Source organism: Pongo pygmaeus, chromosome 19 (assembly GCF_028885625.2).
Source record: "Pongo pygmaeus isolate AG05252 chromosome 19, NHGRI_mPonPyg2-v2.0_pri, whole genome shotgun sequence".
Taxonomy (NCBI): domain Eukaryota; kingdom Metazoa; phylum Chordata; class Mammalia; order Primates; family Hominidae; genus Pongo; species Pongo pygmaeus.
Window position 1 is genome coordinate 46,804,436 of NC_072392.2, and position 21,293 is coordinate 46,825,728.

The following is a 21,293-nucleotide window of genomic DNA, read 5'->3' on the forward strand; positions in this document are numbered from 1 at the left end:
CAAGATCGCACCACTGCACTCCAGCCTGGGTGATAGAGCAAGACTCCTTCTCAAAAAAAAAAAAAAAAGAAAGGTGGAATGTGAATTGAGCCTTGAGGGTTTCAGTAAGCACAGAAGCAATATAGAGCTTTACTCAAGGGAGTGACATGATCAGAACTGCATTTGGAAGATTATTCTGATTTACCTTTTTTTTTGAGATGGAGTCTTGCTCTGTCACCCAGGCTAGAGTGCAGTGGCACCATCTCGGCTCACTGCAACCTCCGCCTCCTGGCTTCAAGCCATTCTCCTGCCTCAGCCTCCCCAGTAGCTGGGATTACAGGCATGCACCATCATGCCCAGTTAATTTTTGTATTTTTAGTAGAGATGGGGTTTCACCATGTTGGCCAGGCTGGTCTCGAACTCCTGACCTCATGATCTGCCCACCTCGGCCTCCCAAAGTGCTGGGATTACCGGTGTGAGCCACCGTGCCCGATCCCTGATTTACCTTTATTACATTAGAGACCATGATTATTTTGAAGCAATAGTTTACAAGAGCTGGCTCATACCAGGTTGTAAGAATCAACTGTTGAATTTTTAGAAATTTTAAAAGCCAGTTGTTAAAACACTGTCACTGTTAAATTATTATGTAAAGTTACAATTAAATCAGTTATATTAAAAACCAAAATAAATACTCAAAAATCATTACTTCCAAATTATTATTATTATTTTTGGAGACAGAGCTTCACTGCTGTTGCCCAGACTGGAGGGCAATGGCATGATCTTGGCTCACTGCAACCTCTGCCTCCCAGGTTCAAGCAATTCTCCTGCCTCAGCCTCCTGAGTAGCTGGGATTACAGGCACCCGCCACCATGCCTGGCTAATTTTTGTATTTTTAGTAGAGGCAGGGTTTCACCATGTTGGCCAGGCTCATCTCGAACTCCTGACCTCAGGTGATTCGCCCACCTCGGCCTCCCAAAGTGCTGGGATTACAAATGTGAGCCACTGCGTCGGGCCCCAAATTATTTTTCTACATTTTATTATTATCTATGCTCTTGAGATTATTTATATGTGTTCTATCTATATAGTGGGAATGCTATGATATGCTACTGTGCATCTCTTCCTGACTCCATCTTCAGTGATACAATGTTAGTAGCTTGAAAGCAACCATGATGGAAATATTCGCACTATCAAAATAGGCAAACACTACAAATCAAGGCTTTCTTCCCCCTGCTTCTGAGAGTTGGTTGTTAGAAATTTACTAGCACACCATTGTTTTTTGTTTTTTGTTTTTTGGGTTTTTTTTTTGAGACAGAGTCTCACTCTTGTTGCCCAGGCTGGAGTGCAATGGCACAATCTCGAGTCACCGCAACCTCGGCCTCCTGAGTTCAAGCAATTCTCCTGCCTCAGCCTCCTGAGTAGCTGGGATTACAGGCATGGGCCACCATGCCTGGCTAATTTTTGTATCTTTAGTAGAGGTGGAGTTTCTCCATGTTGGTCAGGCTGGTCTTGAACTCCCGACCTCAGTTGATCCACCCACCTCAGCCTCCCAGAGTGCTGGGATTACAGGCATGAGCCACAGCACCCGGCCTAGCACACTATTATTTAGAAGGCAACATTGATAAAAGGGCAATGAAAAGTTTGGAAAATAGAGTTGAGGAAATTTGCAGACAGTGGGGGAAAAAAGAAAGTTAAGTGTGAGAGAAAAGATGAGAGGCTTAGACTTACTTGGAGATTCCAATATACAAGTAACAGGAATTTAAGAAAGAAAGAACAAAGATGCATGGGGTGGAGCGGAGTGGGGTATGAGTGTGTGGAGGTGGAAGATATGAGTAATGCAAGAAAAACAAAGCAAAAAAAATTCCAGAACTGAGGGCAACAGTTTCTAAATTGAAAGGGCTCTCTGTCTAGCACAATGAGTGAAAATGCACATCAAAGCATGGCATGTCACTTGCATTTTCTTTTTCTTTTCTTTTTTTTTTTTTTGAGATGGAGTTTTGCTTTTGTCATCCAGGCTGGGGTCCAATGGCATGCTCTTGGCTCACCGCAATCACCTCTTCCCAGGTTCAAGCGATTCTCCTGCCTCAGCCTCCCGAGTAGCGGGGATTACAGGCACCTGCTGCCGCATCGGCTAATTTTTGTATTTTTAGTAGAGATGGGGCTTCACCATGTTGGCCAGGCTGGTCTCAAACTCCTGACCTCAGGTGATCCACCTGCCTCGGCATCCCAAAGTGCTGGGATTACAGGCGCGAGCCACTGCGCCTGGCCTGTCACTTGCATTTTCAAAACATCAAAGATAGAAGATCCTCAGAGCTTCCAGAATTAATAATAAAATTAGGGTCATACAAAAGGTATACAGTTGTGTTAGTTGGGCGCGATGGCAGGCGTGTGTAATCCCAGCTACTCAGGAGGCTGAGGCAGGAGAATCGCTTGAACCCGGGCAGCAGAGGTTGCAATGAGCTGAGATCGCGCCCCTGCACTCCAGCCTGGGTGACTGAGTAAGACTCCATCTCAAAAAACAAACAAACAAACAAAAAAGGTATACAGTTATGTTCTTTTGTAAGTAAGGATTTCCTTAGATTTCTCAGCAATAACACAGAAATGAGAAGACAAGTCATAGTCCTAAGGAAAAATGGATTCCAACCTAGAATTACGTAACCAGACAAACTGTCACATTAATCAAGTGAGATCAAATAAAGATATCTTTCACCCAGGAGGCTGAGACAGGAGGACGGCTTGAGGCCAGGAGTTTGAGGCTGCAGTGGCTATGCTGGTGCCTGTGAATAGCCACTGCATTCCAGCCTGGGCAACATAGCAATACTTCGTCCCTTAAAAAAAAAAAAAAAAAGATATTTTCAGACACGCAACATTTCAAAAAATCTTCCCCTTCACCACATCCTTTGTCAGAAAGCTACTGGAGGACATATTCTACCAAAGTGAGGGAGAAAAACAAACATGGAATCCAGGACAAAGGGGACTCACACAAAGAAGTAAAGAAAATTCCCAGGATGGTGAAGAAGGGAATTCCCAGAACAGCTGTGCAGTTCGTCTAGTGAGCAACAGTTAAGATTGGCATGGGAGGGATATTTCCAAGAAAAAACAAAATAGATGTATTATGTGATGAGTTTGAATGAATGGAGCCTCGTAGTTCTGGCAAAGCATTTGTGGGGTGGGGGGGGGGGTGGAAATTAATGATGGGTACATAGAAGCCTTAACAAACCAACCATTGAGACAATCACTAACCCCAAGGAAAAGAAAAGAAAAAAAAAAGTCTGATAAGAAAGGAAATATGGCCGGGGCGATGGCTCACACCTGTAATCCCAGCACTTTGGGAGGCCGAGGCCGGCAGATCACTTGAGGTCAGGAATTCGAGACCAGCCTGGCCAACATGGTGAAAACCCATCTCTACTAAAAATACAAAAATTAGCCGGGTGTGCTGCTGGGCCCCTGTAATCCCAGCTACTTGGGAGGCTGAGGCAGGAGAATCGTTTGAATCCGGGAGGTGGAGGTTGTGGTGAGCCGAGATCCAGCCACTGCACTCCAGCCTGGGGAACAAAGCGAGTCTCCGTCTCCACAACAACAAAAAAGGAAATGTAATCATAGTATATTACACAAACCAACTGGGAAAAGTATTTTCTTTATTTTTATTATTTTTTGAGACCGAGTTTCCCTCTTGTTGCCCAGACTGGAGTGCACTGGCGCGATCTGGACTCACCGCAACCTCCGCCTCCCGGGTTCAAGCGATTCTCCTGCCTCAGCCTTCCTGAGTAGCTGGGATTACAGGCATGCGCCACCACGTCCGGCTAATTTTGTATTTTTAGTAGAGATGGGATTTCTCCATGTTGGTCTGGCTGGTCTCAAACTTCCGACCTCAGATGATCCGCCCGCCTCAGACTCCCAAAGTGTTGGAATTACCGGCGTGAGCCACAGCGCCGGAGGGGAAAAGTATTTTCAAACTCATAATAACATAAGTTCAAAATCGGTTTAACCCACAATTTGGGGAGGTTGGGGGATGAGTGTGTGTAGGGAGGGGGCGGGCAGAGTTGGTGAGAGGCCAAAAAGAGGATGATACCATACTTAGTGGGGAACCAGACCCCCCACCATAAAGATAAAGGAAATCGCTCTCAGAAACTGCTCAAGTCCTGGACCCCCTCAGACGGATAATGGACAGAGAAAGGGGGTCAGGAGGGAGCAGTAGAGAGGGTTGGTAGGGGGGTTTGTTTGGAGCAAGGCTTCAGTGTTGTGACTCCCGCCCTCTTTGGAGGAGGAAGGGGCATGGAGTGCTCCCCTCAATTCAGAGCTCCAGGAGGGGCCTTTGAACGGTAACGCGCGAGCTGGGAAACCTGAAGCCTTGGTGCCCTCCCCACGAAAGCCAGAGGCCGGCTGCGACCTGCGCCGGATTCCCTCCCTGTGGACAGGGAGGCCGATTCCTTGCTTGGGGACAGGACAAGGCTGTGAGGTTGGGCTGGAGCTGCGGGCGTGGAGTTGCCGCGGTGAGCACGGCCCGCTTGGGCACCCCAGAGGCCGGGCAGGGGCGCGGGCACCCGGCACCGGCGGCGGTCGTCCTCTCCGCGGCAGTCGTCCTCACCGCGGCAGCTGCTGCCGCCCTGTCGAGCGCCCGCGGGAAAACCCCAGAAGGCCCCGGCCGCCGCCGGGCAGGGCGGCGCCCGCTTCCATCTGCTGCCGGCCCGGAGTCCCGGCCGCTCGGCCAAACGAGGAGAGAGGCCTGACGCTTCCAGCCACGACCTGGGCCCTCGCCCTGCGACTCCGACTCCTGTCCCAGTCCCCTACCACACGGTCACCTCGGCCCCAACCACGACGGTCACCTCGGACCCTGGATCTCGCTCCCCGACCCTCGCTCTCTGGCAAAGGGTCTGGGGCGAGGGCGTGGAGCCGCGGCCGGCGGGAGGCGAGCGCTCAGCCCCGGTGCGGGGTCCCGGGGGTAGGGGTCGCTGAGCCCCGACCGGGCTGGCTGGGGCTGCGCAGCCCAGGGTGCATGCGGCAGGCGAAGGCCTGTGCCCCACCTAGAGCGGAGCCCGCAGCGTGTGCACCTAGGCCAAAGAGGTGACCCCGGGAATGAAATCTAAGGAATTGAGGGAGTTAACTGTAGAATGGCGTTTTAGTTACATCGTAGTTGAGTCTGTGCCACACACCAGTTAAACCGGTTATTTAGAAAGACGGCGGGAAACCAGCAGAAATACCTGAAAAAAATACCACATGATTGCACAGGAAATTTACAATTCCAGAGAGGGGATGCATGGGGGAGGGGAATGCTGTTTTTCTTTACAAGTCTTAGAGTGCTGTTTGGCTTTTAAAACTAGTTAATTAAAATTTTCCTGGTGGGGCGCGGTGGCTCACGCCTGTAATCCCAGCATTTGGGAGGCCGAGGTGGGCGGATCACCTGAGATCAGAAGTTCGAGACCAGCCTGGCCAATATGATGCATTTTGTAAAAATGCAAAAATTAGCTGGGCTTGGTAACGGGCACCTGTAAGCCCAGCTACTCCGGAGGCTGTGGAGGGAGAATGGCTTGAACCCGGGCGGCGGAGGTTGCAGCGAGCCGAGATCCCGCCACTGCACTCCCACCTGGATGACACAGTGAGACCGTGTCTCTAAATAAATACATAATAAAATAAAAATAAAATTTTCTTTAAAAAAGAACCGTAATGACCTTTAGTTACCCCGAATCCTAGATTTCCCAGCAGGCTCCCCAACTCACTGGCTGTGAGATCTTGGTCAAGCCATTTTATCCTTTGGAGCCTTGGTTTGCTTACCTGTTAAATGATACTAGTAACACCCAACCAGAGTTGCTGTAAGGATTAGTGACGAGTTAGGCGAAGTGCTTTGTCAGGGCCTGTGATGGGCACAAACCAGCTGTTCAATGAACCTTATGAATGAAGTTATTTTAAATGAATAAGGGGGTTTGTAGCCAAGAGTGGCCTCTAGCCTACAATACCTGTGTGCTTAAGGCCTGGAGTTTATGTGATCCAATTTGAATGTGGGTTTTTGAGCAGACCAAGGCTGTAAAGGAAAGCAATAATAGAACTATTTGTGTGAACAACTTGAGGGCTTTTTAAATGTTAATTGGTACCTGGACAGTTCCCAGGTTGTGGACTCTTGAAGTGAGATACGGAGAAAAGGGGATGGAATTTGCGAAAGAGACAGAATATGTTATATTTATTATCTTATTAGCAAATAGAAAAATTAGGGAAATGATTCACTTTACAAAAAATGAAAGATGGATCACAAGCCCCTTAAGAGGGAGTTGTCTCTGGTGTTTAAAAACAATGTATAAGAGAAAAGCTCAGATATTTCAGTCATTTGCTGTGAAGTGACGATCAGAAGTTAAGGTAAAGGAAATTTTCATCTTAATATTCCACTGAACCCTAAAAAGTTGATGGCACTAGGATTTGAATCAGAGTTTGATTCTGAAGCCTCTTCTTACTTTTTTTTTTTTGGTCTCCATTAAAATGTTTTATTTAAATAGAAATTAAAGGTCAGGCGCGGTGGCTCATGCCTGTAATCCCAGCACTTTGGGAGGCCGAGGTGGGGGTGCAGATCACCTGAGGTCAGGAGTTCGAGACCAGCCTGACCAACACGGAGAAACCCTGTCTCTACTAAAAATACAAAATTAGCCGGACGTGGTGGTGCATGCCTGTAATCCTAGCTACTCGGGAGGCTGAGGCAGGAGAATCACTTGAATCCGGGAGGTGGAGGTTGCGGTGAGCCGAGATAGCACCATTGCACTCCAGCCTGGGCAAAAAAAGCAAAATTTCATCTTGAAAAAAAATTAATAATAATAGGATGGGCGCAGTGGCACATGCCTGTAATCCCAGAACTTTGGGAGGCCAAGGTGGGTGAGTCACGAGGTCAAGAGATCGAGACCATCCTGGCCAACATGGTGAAACCCCATCTCTACTAAAAATACAAAAATTATCTGGGTATGGTGGTGCACGCCTGTAGTCCCAGTTACTCGGGAGGCTGAGGCAGGAGAATCTCTTGAACCTGCGAGGCAGAGGTTGCAATGAGCCGAGATTGTGCCACTGCATTCCAACCTGTAGATGGAGTGAGACTCCATCTCAAAAAATAAATAAATAAATAAATAGAAATTACAAATATGATATGCCTTTGTTATATTACCTAACAATATAGCAAGGTACAAAGTCCCTTTTCCACTTCCCAGAGTTTATCAATATGAATGGTTTGGTGGGCAATCCTCCAACCTTTTTTTTTTTGAGACGGAGTCTCACTCTTTGTCCAGGCTGGAGTGCGGTGGCAAGATCTCAGCTCACTGCAACCTCTGTCTCCCAAGTTCAAGCAGTTCTCCCGCCTCAGCCTCCCTAGTGGCTGGAATTACAGGTGCCTGCCACCACACCTGGCTAATTTTTGTATTTTTAGTAGAGAGGGGTTTCACCATCTTGGCTAGGCTGGTCTTGAACTCCTGACCTGGTGACCCACCCCACTAGGCCTCCCAAAGTGCTAGGATTACAGGCTTGAGCCACAGTGCCCGCCTGCTTTTTCTTTCTTTCTTTTTTTTTTTTTTTTATGACACACACATACACATATTTAAAATGGATTATTCAATACACTGTTCTGCAACTTGCCTTTCTAAAATTTAGCAATGTAAAATAAGCCTGTTTCCATCCCATTAGATATACACACTCCTTACTTTCTTTAATAGTTGCATAGTATACTATTGCATGGATGTACTATAATTTATTTAACCACTTTTCTTATACACCATTTGGGATCTTTCAAATTTTTTGCTCTTATCAACATTGCTTCAGTGACCGTCCTTATATATGTTTGTGCACTTTTGTTAGTATTTCTGTAGAACAGATTTGTAGATGTTGGAATTATTGGGCCTTAAAGTATGTATGTTTAAAATATTGGTAGATACTGCCAAAGTATACTTAAAGCTGGTGGTCTTAACCGTTATGCCCCACTGCCCCTCAAGCAAAGTAGTGAATACATTTTAAAATAGCTGGCTTCCTTTGTGGTGGTGGCAGATGTGTGGACTCATAGGGGTGAGCTTCTCATGGAGAAGGAAAAAGAGAAAGACTGAACAAGTCTTTGAAGCAGAAAGCCCTTTTCCTTAGATATTTTGTGTTTATCCAAGGCAATGGTATTAACTGAAACTTTGCAGGTTAACTTTGGGTTTGTGGCTTTCTTGTGGTTCGTAAATTCTCACTATTCAAAAGAACATGGTATTTGAATTTCTTTTAAATTCTCACTATTCAAAATACATGGGTATTTGAATTTCTTTTTTTTTTTCTGAGACAGAGTCTCACTCTGTCACCCAGGCTGGAGTGCAGTGGCGCGATATCGGCTCACTACAACCTCTGCCTCCCGGGTTTAAGCGATTCTCCTGCCTCAGCCTCCTGAGTAGCTGGGATTACAGATGTCTGCCACCATGCCTGGCTAATTTTTGCATTTTTAGTAGAGATGGGGTTTCACCATGTTGGTCTGGCTGGTCTCCATCTCCTGACCTCATGATCTGCCCGCCTCAGCCTCCCAACGTGCTGCGATTACAGACATGAGCCACTGCGCCCGGCCGGTATTTGAATTTCTAACAGTATGTTACTTTTGTGGTAATATAAATAAATGTTAAAAGTGGCTGAATGATCTGTTGCTGTAAATCCAGAGTTTTGAACTGGTTTAAAGCAAGGTGGCCGGGCACAGTGGCTCACGCCTGTAATCCCAGCACTTTGGTAGGCCGAGGCGGGCATTCACTTGAGGTCGGGAGTTCAAGAACAGCCTGACCAACATGAAGAAACCCCATCTCTACTAAAAATACAAAAATTAGCCAGGTATGTTGGCGCATGCCTGTAATCCCAGCTACTTGGGAGGCTGAGGCAGGAGAATCACTTGAACCTGGGAGGCGGAGGTTGTGGTGAGCCGAGATCACGCCATTGCACTCCAGCCTGGGCAACAAGAGTGAAACTCCGTCTCAAAAAAAAAAAAAATAATAAAAAATAAAAAAATAAAGCAAGGTGCATTCACACTGTAAGTGTATTCTAGCTTGCCACAGGAGGGCAACCTTTAAAGGAGAACCAAATGGCTGCAAAGAGAACACTCCTTTGTGCTTCCTAATAATTGTTCAAAGCTCCAAGGGTCAATCACCTTAGGATTTGAAGAATATCGCCAACGTATCATTTGGCAGAAAATACGAAAATGAAATACCCTGGCTCTTCTAGATGTGACAGCAATTATATAAACTAAGAATGGCATTTTTGTTAGGTTTTGGGAGTTGTAAAAAAAGAGACACTCCCTTAAGGCACCTCAGCAATTTGGCATTATTGTAAATTGACACAGAGAATAACAAGAAGCACAAAGCTTCAAGAGGATTGGATTCAAAACAGCTCAAATGAGACCTTAACTGCAGTTTGTGGATCTTCACTCCAGGGTGCTCTTATTAATGTGATTCATTGACTCTCCATTTTCTCTTAGGTACTGTGTTCCTTTTTCCTGCACTTTGCCCTGTATATATTTTCTATACTTCATAGTTTCTACATACTCATACTTATTGCTTTCTTACATCTTTGCCTTGTCAAGCTCCTCAATCTCCTATCTCTAACTAATGGTAATTCGGAGTCCAGAGAGGGAGAGTTAGATTAGTTCAGTTCATCTTTTCATACCAGGATACATTATAGGATTTTGGCCAACCAGTGGATTGGTTGCCCTTGAGCCAAGAGCTTACTTGTGATCTGATCCGTAGTGGCAAATTGCCCAGGATCAAGTGATCAGAATAAAGTAGCTGTAGGTTCATCAGTTTCCTTCAGGAAGTGTTTTGGGCATATTAGACACTGGGATTCTTATAATAGGTGGCATGCTAAATGTCCAGTAGTTTCCTTCCAGATAATGTTTATTGAGTACATACCTAATGTTTTCCAGTGGTAGGTTTCGGGGAATTCAAAGATAAAGTACTCATGGAAGTCACAGTATCACTAAATACAGACATATGGATTCAAGAAATGTTGTAACCAGCCTGGCCAACATGGTGAAACCCCGTCTGTACTAAAAATGCAAAAATTAGCTGGATGTGGTGGCAGGCACCTGTAATCCTACCTTCTCGGGAAGTTGAGACAGGAGAATTGCTTGAACCCAGGAGACAGAGGTTGCAGTGAGCCAAGATCGTGCCACTGCACTCCAGCCTGGGCTACAGAGCAAGATTCCATCTCAAAAACAAAAACAAAAAAACAAAAAAACCACAAACAAACAAAAAAAACACAAATGTTGTAATAGGCAGTGGCTCATGCCTGTAATCGCAGCACTTTGGGAGGCTGAGGCGGGTGGATCACCTCAGGTCAGGAGTTCGAGACCAGCCTGGCCAACAGGGTGAAACCCCAACTCTATAAAAATACAAAAATTAGACAGGCATGGTGGTGCATACCTGTAACCCAGCTACTCAGGCAGCTGAGGTTGGAGAATTGCTTGAACCTGGGAGGAGATGAGCTGTTATCAAACCACTATACTCCAGCCTGGGCAACAGAACAAGACACTGTCTCAGGAAAAAAAAAAAAGAAAAAAGAAATGTTATAATACAAGCTAAGTAGTACTGTACAATTATACAAATATACATTCAAAAATTTCAGTTCCAGCCAGGCTCGGAGGCTCAGCCTGTAATCCCAGCACTGTGGGAGGCCGAGGCGGGTTGATTACCTGAGCTCAGGAGTTTGAGACCAGCCTGGCCAACATGGTGAAAACCATCTCTACTAAAAATACAAAAATTAGCTAGGCATGGTGGCAGGTGCCTGTAATCCCAGCTACTCGGGAGGCTGAGGCAGGAGAATTGCTTGAACCCAGGAGGCGGAGGTTGCAGTGAGCCGAGATCGCGCCCTTGCACTCTAGCCTGGGCAACAACGGCAAAAATCCCTCTCCAAAAAAAAAAAAAAAAAGCCAGGCACAGTGGCTCACGCCTGTAATCCCAGCATCTTGGGAGGCCAAGGCAGGTGGATCATGAGGTCAGGAGATCGAGACCATCCTGGCTAACACGGTGAAACCCCGTCTCTACTAAAAGTAGCCGGGCATGGTGGGGGGTGCCTGTAGTTCCAGCTACTCAGGAGTCTGAGGCAGGAGAATGGTGTGAACCTGGGAGGCGGAGCTTGCAGTGAGCCAAGATTGTGCCACTACACTCCAGCCTGGGCGACAGAGCCAGACTCCGTCTCAAAAAAAAAAAATTTCAATTTCATGGAGCTTATGCTTTAATGTACATATGAGGAGAGACAAATAATAAACACTATTACAGTATGTTAGATGGCGATCAGTGATATGGAGAAACAAAAAGTAAGAATGTAGAATAAGAAGTATTGAGGTGAGGGGCTGCAATTGGTAATAGGAGAGGCCTCCCTGAGAGAGTGACATTTGAGAAAAATCTGAAGGTGGTGAGGGAATGAGCCATACATTTATCTGGGGAAGAGAATTCCAAGCAGGGAATAGCCAGGGCAAAGGCCCTGCATTGCCAGGTTGAAGGAATACCAAAGAGGCTAGTGGATCTGGAGTGGAGGGAGCAAGGGATCAGAGTGGGAAATAAGGTAAGATATGGCAGGAGTGTGGTACCGGGACCAGATCATATGGGAACTTTTCTGCAAACAAAAAGGTTTTTTTTTTTTTTTTTTTTTTTTTGACAGCATTTCACTCTTGTTGCCCAGGCTGGAGTGCAATGGCGCAATCTTGACTCACCACAAACTCTGCCTCCCAGGTTCAAGCGATTCTTCTGCCTCAGCCTCCCGAGTAGCTGGGGTTATAGGCATTTGCCACCTTGCTGGCTAAATTTGTATTAGTAGAGACGGGGTTTCTCCATGTTGATCAGGCTGGTCTCGAACTCCTGACCTCAGGTGATCTGCCTGCCTTGGCCTCCCAAAGTGCTGGGATTACAGTAGTAATCCACCACACCCGGCCATGAAAAGGTTTTAGTTTTTGCTTTGAGTGAGTCAACCACAGCAGGGTTTTAAGCAAGAGAATGCTGTCCTCTGACATATTTTAACACAATAATTTTGGCTGCTGTGTTAAGAATAGACTTAAAGGGGCCAGAGTGAAAGCAGGGAGACCAGTTGAAGACTACTGGAATAATCCAGATGAAAGATAATGGTGGCTTGAACTAGGGTGATAGCAGTAGCTGTGATGAGGAGTGGTCATATTTTGGCTATATTTTGTAGAGCAGAGAGGATCGCTGATTAATTAAATATAGAGTCAGGGACAACTCCAAGGCTTTTGGGCTGAGAAACTGGAAGAACGGAGTTGCCTTTCACTGAGATGGGGAAGATTATGGAAAGAACAGGTTTGTGGGAGAGCATCAGGTACTTTTTTTTAGACATACTAATTTTGGAATGCCTGTAAGCTCTCCAAGTGCAGATGTTGAGTAGGCAGCTGGATATACTGGCGTGAGTCTGGAGTTCAGGGGACAGTTATGGATTGGTGCTACTAATATATTTGGAAGTTATATAGGTCAGTGTTGTCCAACATGGCAGCCACTAGCTACATGTGACAATTTAAATTTAAATTTAAATTCATTAAATGAAATTAAAACTTCAGTTCTCGGCTGGGTGCAGTGGCTAACACCTGCAATCCCAGCACTTTGGGAAGCCGAGGTGGACGGATCACTTGAGGTCAAGAGTTTGAGACCAGCTCGGCCAACATGGTCATGGAAACTCTGTCTCCACTAAAAATACAAAAATTAGCTGGGCGTGGTGGTGGGTGTCTGTAATCCCAGCTACTCAGGAGGCTGAGGCAGGAGAATCACTTGAACTCAGGAGGCAGAGGTTGCAGTGAGCCGAGATCATGCCACTGCACTCCAGCCTGGGCGACAGAGTGAGATTCTGTCTCAAAAAAAAAAAAAAAAAATTCAGTTCTCAGTTGCTCTAGCCATATTTCAAGTACTCAATAGCAACATGTAGCTAATGGCTACTGTATTTACTGTATTGGATAGTGCAGATGTGGGACACTTCCATTATTACACAAAATTCTATTGAACAGCACTGATGTAGATGACATTTGAAGTCATGGGTCTGTAAAAGATCACTTATAAAATTAATATTAAGGGAAAAAGAGATTCAAAGACTGAAGCCTTTATGTTTCTGTACTTAAATATACAAATTGGTGGTGAGGGTGGGATGATGAGGTGGTAAAGGGCATGCTTCCTTTTTATTTATTTATTTTTTTAAATGAACTGTGCTTACTAAGTGGATAAGGGGGCAAAAGACATTCCAGGCAAAGGGAATAGTGTGTGTTAATAGAGGTATAAAATGGTATGATTGGGGAACTGTAAGAAAGCTGTCATTTCTGGAGCAAGGCCACATTATTTTAGTATAGTTACACACACACACACACACACACACACACACACACACACACACACCCAACTCCAAACCTCTTCTTTGCTTCAACACTTTGGGACTGAGCATGTGGTGCTGAGGCTAATCAGTTTAGGTCTAATTGGAAGGCAGAATGAGAAGGGGAAAAAGAATTTTCCTTGTCACTTGTAAATTGTGAATGGGAACAGATGTAAGAATTAAGTTTAGGGAAACAAATACTGCTTCCTAACAAGTTTTTTCAGTGATAGAAATCAAATGTGATAGCCATTTTTAATCCTGTTCAAATAAAACCTAAAAGTTATTTAAGCTGGAACTGGATTTCTATCTGGACTAGGGCAAACTGAAGGTAAGCTGATGTAGCTAATCAGCTATGGCTTTGATGAGACGTATTCACGCACACAACAATCCCCAGGCACCATTCTGGAAGGCCAATCATTTCAGAACATGTTTTTTCAAGATGCCAGTTTGTTTTAATAGTAGGTTGTTATACCCAAACTACCATATTCTTAGTTTTCTTTTTTTGTATTTTTTTTTTCAAGTTTGTAAAAAGCAGTAACTTAAGCCACAGGGAAAAAAGCACAAAACTGTTTTTCACCAATTAAAAGGAACCCTTTCTATTTACATGTGTTTTAAACTAAAATAGCCTTTAAAAAGGTAAAGATTTCATTAGAATAAAAAAAGCTTAAAAATAGAATCTATTAAGATCTGGCATTATCATTCCATGCTCTTTGCAGTTAAAAATCATGTCATTATTTCCATTATACTTACCTCCTATTTTTCTGGGCTTATTAGCCTGGCTGTAGAAACTTGCTCCAGTTGAAATTTGGCAAGCTGACAAGGCTGCGTGCCAGAAGTAATTTACTATCCAGTGCGGTTTGCAAAGTAAAAGAAGCTATAAATAATAGAAAAAGAAATGAAAAGTTACTGGTTCCAAATATTTTAATGTGTGTAAAGTGTGTCACCTCAAACTTTTCAGCTTTTGTTGTTGGCAATGTGAGATAACATGAAAGGTTCGAAAAGTACAGATGCTTTGCATTCGCATCAAACTGAGGGCTCTGATGTTCTTAGGCATCAAAGACCAGTCTGCGTCTATCACTTCTCTGACTTTGAAGTCTATGAGGGCTCTCTGTATGGGAGAATCAGGCAGGGGACTTGGAACAAGGCAGGGGGATGGGATTCCAGGTGCCTTGCCTCTTATTATGGCTCAAACTAGGTACTTCCCTTTATCAAATAATAATAATGAAAAAAAAGATAAGCATCTCTTTCTCTGCTGTTTTTAACCACGGAGCTGTCTGAGAATTTCAAATGTGACAATGTGAATATTCCAAGGAAAAGTTCAAGTTTACTTTGAAGTTTACTTTTAAGTACTTTGAAGGCAAGAACAGAAATATTAACTTAATTTGCAAACATCTGGCTAGTGTTCATCTGGCAGTCTTCTTAAAAGATTCTGTTGGCACCCTGAGACCCCTCTCATTTTCTAGACTGGCTTGTGAGCACCACAGTGGGGACCAAGTGTTTGGTCACCATGAGGTGATCAGGGTACATCTTTCTGTGATCAATCTTACAATCTGGAAAAAAAAATAATTTATATTAAAGCAAATACTAATATATCATGGGCTAGAATGCAGAATTATCATAAACTCTTTTGGAAAGGGAAAAAGACATTGACCATTTGAGTTTCAATATTTCTGACCCTGCCACACACATAAAAATAACAATTGAAGCTCTTGAAGAGAATGATATGTTGAAAGAGTCTGGTAAGTAATTTTTTCTTAATTAAAGTGTAACTTCCATAAAGTGTAGATCTTTTTTTTTTGGAGATGGAGTCTTACTTGGTCGCCCAGGCTGGAGCGTAGTGGCATGGTGGCTCATGCCTGTAATCCTAGCACTGCAACGTCCACCTCCCAGGTTCAAGCAATTCTTCTGCCTCAGCCCCCTGAGTAGCTGGGATTACAGGCACACGCCACCATACACAGTTAATTTTTATATTTTTAGTACAGATGGGGTTTCACCATGTTGGTCAGGCTGGTCTCAAATTCCTGACCTCAGGTGATCCACTGGCCTCGGGCTCCCAAAAGGCTGGGATTACAGGCTTGAGTCAGCGCACCTGGCCAGGATTTTGAGACATTGTGGGCTTTATGCAAACAGTTTCTTCTTCTGTCTTGGGCTTTCTCCAGTAGGTACTTTTTTTTTTTTTTTTGAGGGGAGTCTCGCCTTGTTGCCTGGGTGGGAGTGCAGTGGTGCAATCTCAGGTACTATCTCTCTTTTTGAGGGCTCCTTTTTGAGTTGATATTTCAAAATATTTATGTGATGCTATTAGGTTAGTTAATACATAAAGGACTTTGGCCAGGCATGGTGGCTTATGCCTGTAATCCCAGTACTTTGGGAGGCCGAGGCGGGTGGATCACCTGAGGTCAGAAGTTCAAGACCAGCCTGGTCAACACGGTGAAACCCCATCTGTACTAAATATACAAAAATTAGCCAGGCGTGGTGGCGGGCACCTGTAGTCTCAGCTACTCGGGAGGCTGAGGCAGGAGAAGCACTTGAACCTGGGAGGCCCAGGTTGCAGTGAGCTGAGATCATGACATTGTGCTCCAGCCTGGGCAACAAGAGCGAAACTTCGGCTCAAAAAAAAAAAACAAAACATAAAGGACTTAGAACAGTGCACATAGTAGCTGGGCACACAATAAGCCCTACATAATGACAGCTTTTTTTTTTTTTTGAGACAGAGTCACGGGGTTTCACCATGCTGGCCATGCTGGTCTTGAACTTCTGACATCGTGATCTGCCGACCTCGGCTTCCCAAAGTGCTGGGATTACAGGCGTGAGCCACTGCACCGGGCCAATGACAGCTATTATTATGAGATGCAGAAGTGAAAAGAAGGCTTTGTCATTTCCGTCATAATAATTCTTTTTTTTTTTTTTTTGAGACAGATTCTCATTCTGTTGCTCAGGCTGGAGTGCAGTGGCACGATCTCGACTCACTGCAGTCTCTGCCTCCCGGGTTCAAGCAATTCTTGTGCTTTAGCCTCCCAAGTACTTTTTTTTTTTTTTTGAGATGGAGTCTCGCTCTGTCTCCCAGGCTGGAGTGTAGTGGTGTGATCACGGCTCACTACAACCTCCGCCGCCCGGGTTCTAGCAATTTTCCTGCCTCAGCCTCCAGAGTAGCTGGGATTCCCGCCACCATGTCAGCTAATTTTTGTATTTTTAGTAGGGGGGTGTTTCACCATGTTGGCCAGGCTGGTTGTGAACTCCTGACCTCAGGTGATCCACCTGCCTCAGCCTCCCAAACATCATAATAATACTTTCTTTTTTGGGACGGAGTGTCGGTCTGTCGCCCAGGCTGGAGTGCAGTGGTGTGATCTCGGCTCACTGCAACCTCTGCCTCCCGGGTTCAGGCGATTCTCCTGCCTCAGCCTCCCGAGTAGCTGGGACTACAGGCGCGCACCACCATGCCCGGCTAATTTTTGTATTTTTAGTAGAGACGGGGGTTTCACTATGTTGGCCAGGCTGGTCTCAAACTCCTGACCTTGTGATCCACCCACCTCGGCCTCCCAAAGTGCTGGGATTACAGATGTGAGCCACTGCGCCTGGCCCATCATAATAATTCTTGAAGGTAAATATAAAAGCTAGGCCGGGCAGGGTGGCTCACATCTGTAATCCCAGCACTTTGGGAGGTGGAGGCGGGTGGATCGATCACAAGGTCAGGAGTTCGAGACCAGTCTGGCCAACATGGTGAAACCCCGTCTCTACCAAAATTACAAAAATTAGCTGGGCGTGGTGGCGTGCGCCTGTAGTCCCAGCTACTCAGGTGGCTGAGACAGGAGAATCGTTTAAACGGGAAGGTGGAGGTTGCAGTGAGCTGAGATCGCGCCACTGCACTCCAGCCTGAGCAACAGACCGACACTCCGTCTCAACAACAACAACAACAAGAATATATATATAAAAGCTAAATTTTGGCCAGGCATGGTGGCTCATGCCTGTGATCCCAGCACTTTGGGAAGCCGAGGTGGGCAGATCATCTCAGGTTAGGAGTTCTAGACCAGCTTAGCCAAAATAGTGAAACTCCGTCTCTACTAAAAAGACAATAATTAGCTGATCATGGTGGTGGGTGCCTGTAATCCCAGCTACTCGGGAGGCTGAGGCAGGAGAATCACTAGAATCTGGGAGGCTGAGGTTGCAGTGAGCCGAGATCACGCCACTGCACTCCAGCCTGGGCAACAAGAGCGAAACTCCATTTCAGAAAAAAACCAAAAGCTAAATTTCAAAATAAGGGAGGATCGCTGGGCATGCTGGCTCATGCCTGTAATCCCAGAATTTTGAGAAGGGGAAACAAGATGATCACTTGAGGCCAGGAGTTCAAGACCATGGTGACAATACAGTGAGACCCTGTCTCTATTTACAAAAACAAAAACACCATCCTAGGCAACATAGTGAGACCCCTGTCTCTACAAAAAAGAAAAAAGGAAAATTAGCCAGGTGTGGTGGGGCACACATGTAGTCCCAGCTACTTGGGAGGTGGGGGCGGAGGTTGAGGCTGCAGTGAGCTGTGGTCACACCACTGCACTCCAGCCTGGGTAATATAGTAAGACCCTGTCTCAAAACAAAACAAAAACGTAATTAGCCGGGCATGGTGGCTCACGCCTGTCATTCCAGCTACTTGGGGGATCGCTTGAACCCAGGAGGTGGAGGCTGCAGTGAGCCGAGATCGCACCACTGCACCCCCCACTAGGCAACAGAGAGAGGCCACCAGGCCCGGCTAATTTTTTTGTATTTTTAGTGGAGACGGGGTTTCTCCGTGTTGGCCACGCTGGTCTTGAATTCCTGACCTCAGGTTATCCGTGGCCTCAGCTTCCCAAAGTGCTGTGATGACAGGCGTGAGCCACAGCGCCTGGCCAGCGAGGCTCGGTCTTAAAAACAACAACAAAACAAAACAATATAAAGGAGGAGCATATTTATAGTTAGTTTGATTTAAAAATTGGGCGGGCGCGGTGGCTCATGCCTGGAGTCCCAGCACTTTGGGATGCTGAGGCGGGGTGGATCACAAGGTCAGGAGATTGAGACCATCCTGGCCAACATGATGAAACCCTGTATGTACGAAAAACACAAAAATTAGCTGGGTGTGGTGGCACGTGCCTGTAGTCCCAGCTACTCGGGCGGCTGAGGCAGGAGAATCGTTTGAACCAGGGGAGTCGAGGTTGTGGTGAGCCGAGATCGCGGCACTGCACTCCAGCCTGGTGACAGAGCGAGACTCGGTCTCTAAATAAATAAATAAAACAAAATAAAAATCATGGTTAATTTATCAAGGTCTCTATCAAATTTACTTTGAAATGATTACAGTCTGTCATAACTTGCTGACTTCTTTGTACCTAAAGAAATTTAGCAACTGCCTTTTCTTAGTGTCATGCATTTATTAACTGAGTACTTATTATATGGTAGGCACTGCTATAAGCTATAGAGTATCTAGCCAGTCAAACAGGAAAAAATTCCCTGCCCATATGGAGTTTACTATCTAGTGTCATCTCCACTCTTACTGTTAACACAGCCCCAGAGATTTTACTTTTACAAAGAAATTCTATCTTTGTCTTACATTCGTGATTTCCTTCCACTTGTCACATGTCTTACAGCTGAAGGATTCAAGAAATGGTGTAGCACAAGCCAACCCTCGTCTCAGTTCTGAGATGAGTGGGTAAAATGTGAAAGGAAAGAAACAAATGAAAGGCACAGAGGTGGAACATGGTTTTGCTGAGCCCATTCTCCTTTCATAAATCACACATAGGATCCAGGTACTAATGTGAATGTTGAAATAAGCAGATCTAGCACGAACTGCCGCTTTGGCTTTTTATATCCAGAACTAAAAAAGAACTGAACCATGTAGTTATCATTTGAGGTTTACTAACTATACCAGCAATATTGCCTCCAAGCCGTGTTGCCTGGTGGTTCTCTTAGAAATGCTAAGTCGCTTGGGCAATGGTTTAAGGAGGGTGTCTATACCTTAGTGATTTATTTTGGTAATTCTCAAACTTTTCAATACAAAAATCTCCTTTTCTAAAAAGAATTTATAGTGCCTGATATTCACCTAGGGACATATATTTTGAAAGCTATTGCTTACAAAGCCAGGATATTGATTTAAATAATAAACAATTCTATTTTATTTATTTATTTATTTAGAGACGGAGTTTCACTCTTGTTGCCCAAGCTGGAGTGCAATGGCGCGATCTCGGCCTCCCAGGTTCGAGCGATTCTCCTGCCTCAGCCTCCCGAGTAGCTGGGATTACAGGCGCGTGCCAGCACGCCCAGTTAATTTTTTTGCATTTTTAGTAGAAACGGGGTTTCACCATGTTAGCCAGGATGGTCTCGAACTCCTGACTTCAGGTGATCCGCCCGCCTTGGCCTCCTAAAGTGCTGGGATTACAGGCGTGAAGCCACCGCGACCGGCTTTCAAAAATGTTTAATTGTACAATATCCTCCTCCTTTGCTTTTTTTTGTTGTTGTTGTTCTTGGTGTTGGGAAGTCAGGACGTGGGATGGGAACACAATGAAAATAGACAATATTCTGAAGAAAATGCATCTCGTGTCCCTTTCAGGCTTGGGTAGCCCACCTCTCCATACCTGGAGGCGCTTTTCCCGATCGCTGTCCAAGTCTAGCGGCGCGCGCGCACTTAACCCCCAACTCCCGTCTAGCCCCGCCCCTCAACTCCTGTCCGCTAGAGTCGTCCGGCCCAAGACCAGGGCGGGTTCCCGGGGCAATCCCACAATCGGCCACAGGGAGGGGACGGTGGCTGTAGAAGCCGAAGGGCCTTCCCCTAAGTAGGGGGCGGCGGAAGCGGAAAAGGCGGGACTTGGGGAGCACGTTGCGTCCGGACGCGTCGGTGGTAGGGCTGGATCTCCGAATCTGAAACCGGGAGCTTCCTGTTCGTGTTCGCTGTTGAGAAGCTACCCGCCGGGTTGTAGACTTCGGACCTAATGGCAGAGATAATTCAGGAACGCATAGAAGATCGGCTCCCGGAATTGGAACAGCTGGAGCGCATTGGACTGTTCAGTCATGCGGAGATTAAGTGAGAGAGGGTTGGGGAGAGGGAAGAGCTGAGACGGCCTGAGGGGAGGTTGGGAGTGTGTGGCAGGGGCTAGGTGTGGGGACGCTCGACCTGTGTTTACTTTACCTAAACGTGGCGGAAGCCCATTTCTCGTTTTCGGTGATGTCCAGAATTAATTTCTCATTCGTTGCAAGGTAATCCGTCCGTCTGCTTACCCATCGGACATTTTAACAGCCCTTCATGGAGCCGGGTCTTAGGGCTGTAAAGGTGATAAACCCAGGATTCCTGCTCATTAGGAGCTAATTGGGCAGAGTGTGGTGGGGGAGACAGACAAATTAAATATTTTGATAACAGTGTATTGTAAGTTGATTGTAGTACCTTGTACTGCTGTAGGGATGGGAACAGAGTGCTGTGGGAGCCCAGGGGGAGTGGATAAATTCCTAACTAGACTTGAAGGTGGGGACCATTGAAATCAGTTTCATATGCTACTCCAGAGCCTAACTACAGCGCCTGGCACATAGTAGACATTCAGTAGCGTGTTAAAATTATGTTAAATAGTTTTTAATGGTTTCTGTGATTGTTGCTTTGTTTTGCAACGTCTGAATGTAGTAATGTGACTCAGAGCTTCAAAGTAAGCATTCGTTAATGAAACACAGAACATAGCAGTGTGGACGCTTAGAAAGTGCTCAGTTAAGGTTAATGTTACCATTACTAAAGACACCTGTCTTGCACGTCTTGCATTAAATTCTCCTAATATATACTTGTCATATGTTCATTCCTTAGCTAAGGACTCTGAATCTTCTCCCATAAGTCCTTCGTAGTAATAAGTCTTTTAAGGCAGACGCAATTTAGATTTTTTTAAAAAATTACATGTTGAGAACTCAGAAATAAGAGGAATTTTGGAAAGAAATTTATTATTAAAATTTAAGTGACCTGAACTTGGAGTAAAAGAAGTCTTTATTAATACCAG

The 21,293-nt window shown here is 45.5% G+C and overlaps 1 protein-coding gene across 2 annotated transcripts in view; it reads left to right on the forward strand.

The window, feature by feature from the left end:
- Nucleotides 1–19,964: 19,964 nt before the first annotated feature.
- The window catches only part of UTP6 (UTP6 small subunit processome component), a 39,289-nt gene continuing 37,960 nt past the window's right edge, over nucleotides 19,965–21,293 (forward strand). Inside the window, exon 1 of one of the 2 annotated variants that reach the window (XM_054459921.2) lies at nucleotides 19,965–20,344. In XM_054459921.2, coding sequence (XP_054315896.2) covers nucleotides 20,253–20,344 — 92 coding nt within the window. In that variant the 5' untranslated portion in view covers nucleotides 19,965–20,252. The remainder of the gene's footprint in view (nucleotides 20,345–21,293) is intronic. The other variant, XM_054459922.2, reaches the window with a different exon arrangement.